This window comes from Anomaloglossus baeobatrachus, chromosome 7, assembly GCF_048569485.1.
Source record: "Anomaloglossus baeobatrachus isolate aAnoBae1 chromosome 7, aAnoBae1.hap1, whole genome shotgun sequence".
In the NCBI taxonomy this organism is placed as follows: Eukaryota; Metazoa; Chordata; class Amphibia; order Anura; family Aromobatidae; genus Anomaloglossus; species Anomaloglossus baeobatrachus.
In genome coordinates, this window is record NC_134359.1 from 129,279,430 (window position 1) to 129,291,979 (window position 12,550).

At 42.7% G+C, this 12,550-nt stretch overlaps 1 protein-coding gene across 1 annotated transcript; it reads right to left on the reverse strand.

Moving 5' to 3' along the window:
- Positions 1 to 10,290: 10,290 nt before the first annotated feature.
- Positions 10,291 to 11,729, reverse strand: LOC142246639 (uncharacterized). The gene is made up of 4 exons (XM_075319707.1): positions 11,679 to 11,729; positions 11,391 to 11,532; positions 11,146 to 11,296; positions 10,291 to 11,011 (listed from the first exon to the last, which is right to left on the reverse strand). The coding sequence occupies exons 1-4, from the start codon at positions 11,727 to 11,729 to the stop codon at positions 10,291 to 10,293; spliced, it is 1,065 nt and encodes a 354-aa protein (XP_075175822.1).
- Between the last annotated feature and the right edge of the window lie 821 nt (positions 11,730 to 12,550).

The following is a 12,550-nucleotide window of genomic DNA, read 5'->3' on the forward strand; positions in this document are numbered from 1 at the left end:
ATTATAATAGCAAACACTCAGTGTACCTAGTGGCATCCTAAACGTGGCTATTGGACTTTGCTATAGTCACACTAGTGCAAAGACATTTGCAGAGCACGTCTGCCTGCATTGCACACTCCAACTCATTATAACTAAGCCATTACACTAGCAAACACTCAGTGTACCTAGTGGCATCCTAAACGTGGCTATTGGACTTTGCTATAGTCACACTAGTGCAAAGACATTTGCAGAGCACGTCTGCCTGCATTGCACACTCCAACTCATTATAACTAAGCCATTATACTAGCAAACACTCAGTGTACCTAGTGGCATCCTAAACGTGGCTATTGGACTTTGCTATAGTCACACTAGTGCAAAGACATTTGCAGAGCACGTCTGCCTGCATTGCACACTCCAACTCATTATAACTAAGCCATTATACTAGCAAACACTCAGTGTACCTAGTGGCATCCTAAACGTGGCTATTGGACTTTGCTATAGTCACACTAGTGCAAAGACATTTGCAGAGCAACTCTGCCTGCATTGCACACTCCAACTCCTTATAACTAAGCCATTACACTAGCAATTTTTGCTGCCAGTTTAAGGGCCGTAGTTGCATTGTCAGGGATATTTATTCTTTATTATTCTGCTGTTAATAAAGCTAGACCACCACTGCAATCTACACCACCTCTCAATTTTTACTACCACATTTTCAGTCCACAATCTTGTCGCAATCAACATGAGTGGCAAAATGACAGATGCTGGTGGAAAGGGGAAGAGGCGTGGTGGAAAAGGCAAAAAAGGTTTTGTCCGTGGGGAAGGTGGCAAAGCTCCATTATCATCTGCTGAAGATAGACCATCTACCAGCAAAAGTAAGATGTCTACTACTTACCGTGGACAATCCGATGTGCTCCCTTTTTTACGGACACGAACAACAGGAACAAAGGTAGATGATGGGCAAAAAAGGAAAATGCTTGAATGGATCTCAAGTGGTCCAACAAGTGCCCTCTCAGCCACTTCAAGTACCGCATCCAAAAAACACCAGTCCTCTGAGTTGTCATCCCAATCAAACTTGATTTCTCCCAGCTCTGAAGTCTCCATCAGCCCTGCACAGTATGGTGGAACTGAGATGGCTGAGTCTGCAGAGCTGTTCAGTCACACTATAGCCTGGGAATCAGAGGTCTGCTCCCAAGCTACAGTGAGTACAGAACAGGAAATGGTCTGCAGTGATGCCCAGAACCTTTGTGACTCTGATTCAGGCCGTGAGAACCAAGTTTCTGAGCATAATGTTGACCCTTTGTCACAAACTGTAACACCTGTGGTTATAGACAATGAGGAACATACTGATGAAGATGAGACTCAGATACCCGATTGGGATGACAACTTAAATATTCGGTCAGGGCAAGAAGAGGCTTGGTCAGAGGGGGAGGGGAGTGCAAACACAACAATTGATGATGAAGTTCTAGATCCCACCTACTGTCAACCCACAGTCAGGCACTCGAGGAGGTCAACAGAGGTGGTGGAGGAGGATGCAACTGATGACGAAGTTACCTTGCGCCTTCCTGGACAGAGTCGGAGTACTGGTAGCACGTCTACAACTGCATCCTCAGCCACCACTCTGCCTCTGAGCATTATTCGGGGTGGATCATCAGGTCGCATGGCCTCTAAGCCTTGCCTAGCCTGGTCCTTTTTTGACATAGAAAAAGATCGCCCAAATTATGTGATCTGTAAAATTTGTCATGGTTCTCTTAGTAGAGGTCAAAACCTCAGCAGTTTGACAACTTCTTCCATGAATCGTCACATGAATAAATATCATATGGCCCGGTGGGAAGCTCACCGTGCTGCAATGCGGCCTAGCGGAGCGAACCATCCACCGCCTGCCCCTTCCAGTGCATCCGCGCGCTCGTCGTCTTCTAGGACTGTGGGGACAGCTGTCACACCTGTTTTTCCACCCACAACTTCCACCACTGTAACCGCAACAGGCAGTTTGCTTGGTAGGTCGTCAGTTGTTTTGGAAGGGGAAACAAGTGAGTGTGTACAGCTGTCTCAGACATTGATAGCACCAACTTTGGATGAAGGCAACATCATGTCTCCGCCTGCACTTTCCTCACAAACCTGCATTTTTCCAGGGAAACCTACTCAACACCGTCTACACACAGCAGCCAGATCTCTGTCCCTCAGATGTGGAGAAATAAAAGGCCATTTCCTGCGACCCATGACAAAGCTAAGAGGTTGACTATCCCTCTGTAAGCTGTTGGCTACAGAAATGCTGCCTTTCCGCCTAGTGGACACACAGGATTTTAGAGACCTTATGTCTGTCGCTGTGCCCCAGTACCAGATGCCTAGTCGCCACTACTTCTCTAAGAAAGGTGTGCCCGCGCTACACCAGCATGTCGCACACAACATCACCGCTTCCTTGAGAAACTCTGTGTGTGAACGGGTGCATTTCACCACCGATACTTGGACCAGTAAGCATGGACAGGGACGTTACATGTCGCTGACTGGGCACTGGGTAACTATGGTGATAGATGGTGAAGGGTCTGCTGCACAAGTCTTGCCGTCCCCACGACTTGTGTGTCAATCCTCTGTCTGTCCAAGTTCCGCCACTGCTTCTGCATCCTCCACCTCATCTGGGTCCTCCACCTCCGCCCCAAGCCTGCCTGGTCAGGCCACCAGCGTTCTCACTGCGCAGAAGGAATCACGCACCCCTCATTACTATGCTGGCAGCAGAGCGCAACGGCATCAGGCGGTCTTTAGCTTGACATGTCTTGGGAATAAGAGTCACACAGCTGAGGAGTTGTGGACAGCTCTGCGGTCCGAGTTTAATAAATGGTTGTCTCCACTCAACCTGCAGCCTGGTAAGGCCGTGTGCGACAATGCTGCAAACCTGGGTGCGGCCCTTCGCCTGGGCAAGGTGACACACGTACCTTGTATGGCTCACGTGTTGAACCTTGTCGTGCAGCAATTTTTAACACAGTATCCCGGCCTAGATGGCCTTCTGAACAGGGCACGAAAACTGTCTGCTCACTTCCGCCATTCAAGCGCCGCAGCTGAGCGACTTGCATCGCTCCAGAAGTCTTTCGGCCTGCCGGTTCATCGCCTGAAATGCGATGTGGCGACACGCTGGAATTCAACTCTCCACATGTTACAGCGACTGTGGCAGCACCGCCGTGCCCTGGTGCAATACGTCATGACGTATAGCCTGGGCCAACGAGATGCAGAGGTGGGGCAGATCACCCTGATGGAGTGGTCTCAGATCAAGGACCTATGCACCCTTCTGCACAGTTTCGACATGGCGACGAATATGTTTAGCGCTGACAATGCCATTATCAGCATGACGATTCCAGTCATTTACATGCTGGAACACACGCTAAACACTATTCGGAGTCAGGGGGTGGGACAACAGGAAGGGGATGAACTACAGGAGGATTCATATGCGCAAGACACAACAACATCACCAAGGTCCAGACGTTCATCATCACCAAGGCGCCAGGCATGGGAGCATGGGGTACAGGGATCAACAAGGGCGCATGGTAGCAGGCGAGATGTTGAGGAAGGTGCAGGAGGACATGAAGAAATGGATGACGAACTGTCCATCTGTCCATGGACATGGAAGACTCAGCAGATGAGGGAGACCTTGGTCAAATTTCAGTTGAAAGAGGTTGGGGGGAGATGTCAGAGGAAGAAAGAACGGTTAGCACCTCTATGCCACAAACACAGCGTGGACTTGGTCCGCATGGCTGCGCAAGACACATGAGTGCCTTCTTGTTGCACTACCTCCAACATGACCCTCGTATTGTCAAAATTAGAAGTGATGATGACTACTGGCTTGCCACACTATTAGATCCCCGGTACAAGTCCAAATTTTGTGACATAATTCCAGCCATAGAAAGGGACGCACGTATGCAGGAGTATCAGCAGAAGCTGTTACTCGATCTTAGATCCGCTTTTCCACCAAACAACCATGCAGGTGCAGGGAGTGAATCTCCCAGTTGTAACTTGACAAACATGGGACGGTCTCGTCATCTTCAACAGTCTACACGTACCAGTAGCACCGTATCTGGTGCTGGTAACAGCAATTTTATGGAATCTTTTCAAAATTTTTTTAGACCCTCCCTTGCAAGGCCACCAGAGACAACAAGTCTGACACATAGTCAACGGCTGGAGAGGATGATACAGGAGTATCTCCAAATGAACATCGATGCCATGACTGTGCAACTGGAGCCTTGCTCCTTTTGGGCTTCAAACCTAGAAAAATGGCCAGAGCTCGCAACTTACGCCTTGGAGATTTTGTCGTGTCCAGCTGCCAGCGTTGTCTCTGAACGTGTCTTCAGTGCTGCTGGGTGTGTGCTGACAGATAAGCGCACGCGTCTGTCCAGTGACAATGTGGACAGACTGACGTTCATCAAAATGAACAAGTCATGTATTCAGAAGGAATTTACAACCCCTGTGTCATCCTGGGGAGAGTAAATGCTTGTGGATTTGGAATGTGCTTGATGCAAATCTAGCTGTGAAGTGTACAACTAGGGCACAAGTGCTGCCACTGAATGGGTGGGTGTGTGTGGGGCACAATTTTTGGAAAAAAAGGGAGACTCTGCTTGGAGTAACCCTTGCTTACATTGTTTTTAAAAGAAGCCAAGATGAACAGAGCTGGGATCAGGAAAGACTTTGCTACCTACCCTGGTGTCATGCTGGGGACGGTTAATTATGGCGTATTTTTGAATGTGCTTGATGCAAATCAAAACATCCTGTTTGCAACTAGGGCCCAAGTGCTGCCACTGATGGGGTGGATGTCTGTGTGGCCCAATTTTTGGAAAAAAGGGAGACTCCGCTTGGAGTAACCCTTGCTTACATTGTTTTTAAAAGAAGCCAAGATGAACAGAGCTGGGATCAGGAAAGACTTTGCTACCTACCCTGGTGTCATGCTGGGGACGGTTAATTATGGCGTATTTTTGAATGTGCTTGATGCAAATCTAGCTGTGAAGTGTACAACTAGGGCACAAGTGCTGCCACTGAATGGGTGGGTGTGTGTGGGGCACAATGTTTGGAAAAAAAGGGAGACTCCGCTTGGAGTAACCCTTGCTTACATTGTTTTTAAAAGAAGCCAAGATGAACAAGTCATGGTTCAGCAAAGACTTTATCTACCTACCCCGGTGTCATCCTGGGGACGGATAAGAATGGCGTATTTTTGAATGTGCTTGATGCAAATCTAGCTGTGAAGTGTACAACTAGGGCACAAGTGCTGCCACTGAATGGGTGGGTGTGTGTGGGGCCCAATTTTTGGAAAAAAGGGAGACTCCGCTTGGAGTAACCCTTGCTTGCTGTGTTTTTAAAAGAAGCCAAGATGAACAGAGCTGGGGTCAGGAAAGACTTTGCTACCTACCCCGGTGTCATCCTGGGGACGGATAAGAATGGCGTATTTTTGAATGTGCTTGATGCAAATCTAGCTGTGAATTGTACAACTGGGGCACAACTGCTGCCACTGAATGGGTGGGTGTGTGTGGGGCCCAATTTTTGGAAAAAAGGGAGACTCTTGCTTGTTTTACATGATTTTAGAAGGGCGTGCCATGCCTATATCTGTGTGTCCTCCTCTTTTTCCTTGTCCAGCTGTTTTGTTTTCGCATGAGTATATGTCCTTGTCACTTTCCCATGTGTTTGAGTTGTTTGTCACCTTTTGGACACCTTTGAGGGTGTTTTCTAGGTGTTTTTCTGTGTTTGTGATTGCCTGCCATTGTTTCCTATGCAGTTCGAGTTCGGTTCGTCGAACGTTCGACGAGCCGAACTCGAACGGGACCTCCGTTCGGCGAACCGACCTCGAGCCGAACCGGGACCGGTTCGCTCATCTCTAAACATGACCCTCGGATTGTACGAATTCAAAGTAATGCTGACTACTGGGTTGCCACACTGTTAGATCCCCGGTACAAGACAAAATTTGGCAAAATAATTCCTGCCATAGAAATGGACGCACGTATACAGGAGTATCTGCAGAAGGAGGTACGCAATCTTAGATCTGCTTTTCCACTAACCACCAGTGCTGCACAGAGTTAATCTCAACGCTTTATCATGGATAGGAGGAAATGGTCTTTTACTTGTCCACATCTGAGGGGCCGAGGGCTGGCTGCTGTGCTGAGATGGCGTTGAGTACGGTGTCCCTGCAGAGTTGCACTTTTGGTCATATACAAAATAAGTTGAAAAAGGACAGATGCTGGTGGAAAGGGGAACAGGTGTGTTGGAAAGGGGAAAAAAGTTTTTGTCCGTGGATTTGGTGGTTAAGCAACAGTAACATTTGCTGAAAAAAAACCATCTGTTACAGTGGGACTGGCAGATTTGGATAAGGTGGTATATACTATGTTACCGCTATATACCGAAAATTATTAAGAAAAGAAAGAGAAAGGTATATATCCCCATCAGCAGTCAGTGTCCACCGTGCTCCCAGATGGAAAAGGAGAGGTTGGCAACTGGAAGGTTTGGTGGAGGATACAGAGCTGTGTGGCTATGAAACTAATAGTAGCCTGAACCGAGTTAGACGCCATTCGGATCTGGAGACTGGGAGCCCTGTTAGCGTCACAGGGTCCACATGCCCACCCAGCCCAGGAACTCCCTGTTAACAACACAGGGGCCATTGAGTACGCTGACCTGGTGCGTAGGGGCCACACCTGTGGACAGCAGGCGCATCAGCAGCAGCAGGCCTGTTAATGCCACTGGGCTGCACAAGCAGGACTGGTAGGACAGGAGCTGGTCTTAACCGTTCTGCGTTACCAACTGTGGTGGTGGCCTGCATCGACACCCTATCCCTGCCTACCTCTGGCCTAAAGCCGCAATGGGTTCAACACATGGAGGTGTGCTCTTTCGGAGCATAATAGAAGAATGCGCACCTCCTTGTTGGCTCCAGCCCCTTTTATAACCTGGGTCCGCCCCAAACCAGGGTGAACCACAATGAACCTCCTGGAGACAAAAGTAGAGTGACACGTCATGAGTGGCATAACTAGCGTCCTATTTGGAACCGCAACTTCAATGATGACCTCATGGCTGCCATGACCCAAACACCTCACCAGTCATCGTCTGACCATCAATAATGCGCTGACAAGTCATAGGGGTGGGCCTCTGCAAGCCATTTGGGAGGACACCTGATGCCCTGTGGTCTATATGGGACCCCCACATCAGGGGCAGGGCCAAAGAGTTCATTACCGGACCTAGTCTCTGATGCAGTAGGTGCCTGAGCATGCTCAGTAGCATGAAATACAGTCTCTGAAAAAAGACTATCAGCTTTAGCATGGTGTCTAGACACAAAACAGGACTTAGACCCGGCATGGAATGCAAGTACCTGTGCAAAGAGGCTTTTGACACTTAGTGTGGGAGCATGCGCTGTATCCCGAAATGAAGACTTAGCATCTGGAATGGCACAGTCAGGCTGAGCATACTCACTAGGCGAAACACTGTAGTTAGGCTGCAGCTGGGGTAAATCGGCACACGCATGCGCACTAGCTGCCTCTCCACACTTAGACGTGGAGGAGAAATTGCTCTTCGGGTGTGAACTTGGAGATGCTGTCTATGAACAGAAGGAAAAGCTAAAGGAAGCATCACTTTCTATCCCTCCGAATTATCAAATGCAGCAATGAATTCCCTGAGTTTGCTATAACATTAGCGTAGCAAAATGTGCATGAGGGTGTCATGTAGAGGTGCTAGAAATAGCTTGTCACCAGTGGGGCACTAATGGAATACAACAGCCAGTTCTATGATGCCACTAAATGGCAGTATTTTGTGCTATAATTATAGCTTATTAAAAACAGAGCAGGAGGGTGTCATGCAGAGGTGCTGCACATAGATTTGCACTAGTGTGACTAGACAAAAGTCCAATAGCCACGTTTAGGATGCCACTAGGTTCACTCAGTGTTTGCTAGTATAATGGCTTAGTAACAATGAGTTTGAGTGTGCAATGCAGGCAGACGTGCTCCAAATATCTTTGCACTAGTGGGACTATACAGAAGTCCAATAGCCACGTTTAGGATGCCACTAAGTTTCCTCAGTGTTTGCTAGTATAATGGCTTAGTAACAATGATTTTGAGTGTGCAATGCAGGCAGACGTGCTGCAAATATCTGTGCACTAGTGGGAATATACAGAAGTCTAAGGCTATGTGCGCACTTTGCGTCGTCCTACTTGCGTTTCAAAACGTAAGTTTTAGAACAATAATGTTTTTGCCTTTTTGGCTTTTTGCCACAACATGCATCCTAAACGCATCAGTTTGCCTAACGTTTCCGAAGCTCAGAACTTACGTTTACCAAGCGTTTATATATGTACTATCCTGCGTTTCCGAACCTAAAATCTTGCTGCGTTTGTCACATCTTAACTATTGGCAATAAAGTTGATTGTTGTTTTGGGTCTATTTAGAATAAAAAAAAGCCAAAATAGAGATCTACTGATGTCATTTCCGACTTTGATCATAAAGTCTGCTTCTCTGCTATTTTACTTCGTTTGGAATATGCCAAATACTTTACAGAATTTGCGTTTAAGGAGGTCGCAAAGGCATCGCTTATTACTAATTTTGATGCTATTAAATCGTAGACGAAGCCTACAGGTATTTGTTTTAATTTATTAAAATAATTTTTTCCTAAATTCTAAAATATAACCCATAATATATTTATTTTAGTACCAACAGCAGCAGACGACAAGAGGAATGTGGGTACATCCCCTGTTACAGGATCGTGATGTCAAAGGGCATTTTGCTCTCTTATATGCGGATTTACGAAAGTATATTTTCATTTTTTTTTTAATTTTTTTTAATATTTTTTGTTTTTTTTACTCTTAAATTTTTAACATAATTAGAACAGTAAAATTAATTAATATTTCATATACCTTATTATACTCAGATTTGATGACAAATTCATAGCATTTTGCCGGCTCCCTCAACAAGGTTTTGATGAATTACTGACATTATTAAGACCGAAAATTACCCACGCTGACACATATATGCGTCAAGCAATATCTGCAGAACAGAGACTTCTTGTTACTTTGAGGTATATATTTTTGCTAAAAATTTGATTTGATAACAATATTTAATCACATATTTATCTTGCAAAAAATAAAATATTATTATTTGACATTACAGATTCCTGGCTACAGGTGAAAATTTCTCTTCACTACATTTACAATTCCGACTTGGCAAAAGCACAATTTCTGGAATAATTAAAGAAACATGTCAAGCAATATGGGAAACCCTACAACCTATTGTAATGCCTACCCCTACAGAAGAAAGTTTAATCCAGATTGCTGATGATTTTTCTAATATAGCAAATTTTCCAAATTGTATTGGAGCAATTGATGGCAAGCACATCAGAATCCAGCAGCCTCCACGTTCTGGCTCTAATTTTTTTAATTATAAAAAATTTTTTTCGATAAATTTAATGGCAGTTGCTGATTCAAAATATAATTTTATAGCAATTGATGTGGGTGCCCATGGAAGTACAGGTGATTCACGTGTACTGCGAAATTCGCAAATCGGAATACAATTAATTTATAACTCTGAAATCATACCTGCCCCTGCACCAATACCAGGCTCAGAAATTACTTTCCCTTATGTTTTTGTGGCAGATGAAGCTTTTCCACTTTTACCAAATCTCCTACGTCCATTTCCAAGACGAGGATTAGATGTTCCCCGCCGCATATTCAATTACAGATTGAGCCGGGCAAGGAGATATGTAGAATGCACATTTGGAATAATGAGTAGCCAATGGCGAATTCTACATACCCCAATACAATTAAATGTATCAACAGTTGATTTTGTTATTAAAAGTTGTTGTGTTCTACATAATTTTTTGCGAAAATACAGATTTGAATTTAACGAGGAAGAAATACCATTAAACTTTCATCCTTGTCCTTCAATATCTGGTCGATTAAATAATTTAGGAGTATCAGTGAGAGATCAATTCACAGATTATTTCATGAGTGATGTTGGTGCCTTAACTTGGCAATACCGTGCAGTTGGTGCTGAACCGCAAAATAACAATTAAATGTTTCAAAAGTTTTTTTGTTTAAAGGGATGACATTTATTTTTTCAATATCAACAAACAAATGCACGAAAAAGCAAAGCCAACAAAGAGTATACTTTTTTTCCATTGTTGTATTAATAATAAGTATGGTTTATGTATTTTTGTTTGCAAAATACTAAACCAAAATCATCCTATCTTTAATTCAAATGAAAATGCTTTAACATCATAATTAAATTTACATTTTGCACATGCTTTTTTTTTTTTTAAATTTTTGTTTTGAGAAAAAAACCATTTTGCAAAAAAATAAATACAAAAATGACTAAATCATGGCTGTGAAAATAATTCATTTGTGTAAAAACCAGACATTTGTTCGTTTGGTCTATTTCTCACAATATTAGTTGTGTGATAATTCTCACTAATAGATTGAGAATATTCTTTGCTTTGTTTCATAGGGTTATAAGGTTGTATATTTTGGGCAGAATATGTATCCGGACATTCAGAATACAAACCAACTCTTTGTTTGTTTGTTTGGAAATGTGGTTGTGACTGAGTTAGAACTAATGGGTTGTTTTTCTGTTCAAATGTTTTTTCACAAAGATGAACTATTTCACCACCTGTTGGAAATTTACCTTCATCCTCAAAACAGGCCAATAAACCACAGATAGCAGTCATACATGCAGAGGTTTTTTTTTTTTCAGGTAATTTTCTTAAACGAAAAGCGACACTAATGGCAAAATTGTCAAACTCATCATCTTGGGTTGCTGTTTTTAATATTTCAATAGTTTGATTTGTTAATTGATCTTGGTTTATTTCTTTATTGCTTGGAATATTTTTTTTTTTTCCTTTTGCTTTCTGATAACTCACAGGTTGGGGATCTTGATTTGTATTGGAAACAGATGGTTCCAATGATCTGGTTTCAACATCAGACTCCAGATGTGTTTGTTCGGTATTAATTTCTTCCTCAATGGCTGGTTGTATTTGTGCAGGATTGATATTATCTTGTGATCTATCCATGTTCTTTTTCGGAGCGATATTTCCGTCGGTCCTTTATTTTGTATTAAAAAAAAAAAATAATATTTTTTTTAAATTAGTGCATTTTACTAAAAAATGTATTTTCTAAATTTTTGTTTTTGTTCTTCATTTAATATATATAAAATTTTGAAAAAAATTAACACTTACGGTCTTAAAACGCGGCCAGAACTTAAGAATTTCAAATCATTATAATAAATAAAATTTGGTTTAACTGGCGAGGATCCACTTTTACCAGGTTCAAATCTGATTTTATTGAATCTGTCACGGACTGATCTCCATCGCTTCCGTACATCATTTTCTATGTATTTAAAGAAAATTTAATTTAAAACTTTTTTGCTAAAATGTAACATATTTAATGAAGATTAGGATTCAAATTGCAATTAAACACATACCAATCTTAGTTTGGAGGCTTTTATTTGCCTCATGCCATTGGGGATATAATTCTTGACAGATCAATAACCAGCTTTCGTCACGTTTGTTTTTTTGCATGTACTCAGGCGACGTGGGATCCCATAAACATGGCATTGATTCAACCTTAAGTTAGCGAAAAAATTTAAAAATAAATATAATATTATTCTATTTGATATTTTAAAAATAAATATAATATCGTGTATATTATCAAAATCTTCCAATTTTAGGAGATTACACATTTAATATCATAAATAAATAAAACAACTTACCAGACTAATAAGTTTGGAGACATCCAATCTCAAGCGCTTATACCAAGTCATGTTGTATATTATAGTCTGCTTTGATGGAGCAACCACACAATGTTTCTGATCTGTGCAGCAAACTTGTTTGCACATGGATCAATTTATTGTTAAGCGGATGTGACGCAAAATTAACTATTTGGGTGGTCATTGGTGAATTTACATAGTTGTGTTCATGATGTTCAAAACGCAATTCATATGACTATGAAACGCATATGAGACGGATGAAATTTTGACAAAAGTTCATTTAGTACGTTTCTCATTGACTTCAATGTGATGAAAACGTAACTAAAAAGGCAAAAACAATTGACAGGGTCCTTTTCTGAACGCATGGTTTTTGACCAAACTTATGCAAATTTTGACATGCGTTTGTAAACGCAAAGTGTGTACAAGAATTCAAGATTTCTCATTGACTTTAATGGAAAATCAAAACGCATGCATTTGGGCACAAAAACGCTGCAGTTCAAAACTGACTCTAAAAGCAGCGGAAACGCAGGTGAAAACGCAAAGTGTGAACATAGCCTAATAGCCACGTTTAGGATGCCACTAGGTACACTGACTGTTTGCTAGTATAATGGCTTAGTTAAAAAGAGTTTGAGTGTGCAATGCAGGCAGACATGCTGCAAATATCTTTCCACTAGTTTGACTACACAAAAGTACAATAGCCACGTTTAGGATGCCACTAGGTACACTGACTGTTTGCTAGTATAATGGCTTAGTTAAAAAGAGTTTGAGTGTGCAATGCAGGCAGACGTGCTGCAAATATCTTTCCACTAGTGTGACTACACAAAAGTACAATAGTCACGTTTAGGATGCCACTAGGTACACTGACTGTTTGCTAG

Excerpts from the sequence above, each read along its gene's own strand:
- LOC142246639 (XM_075319707.1), bottom strand. The coding sequence starts at position 11,729 with ATGACTTGGTATAAGCGCTTGAGATTGGATGTCTCCAAACTTATTAGT. Across the intron at positions 11,297-11,390 it reads AAGCCTCCAAACTAAGATTG|AAAATGATGTACGGAAGCGA; the intron begins GTATGTGTTTAA and ends TTAAATACATAG. Across the intron at positions 11,012-11,145 it reads TCTGGCCGCGTTTTAAGACC|GACCGACGGAAATATCGCTC; the intron begins GTAAGTGTTAAT and ends TACAAAATAAAG.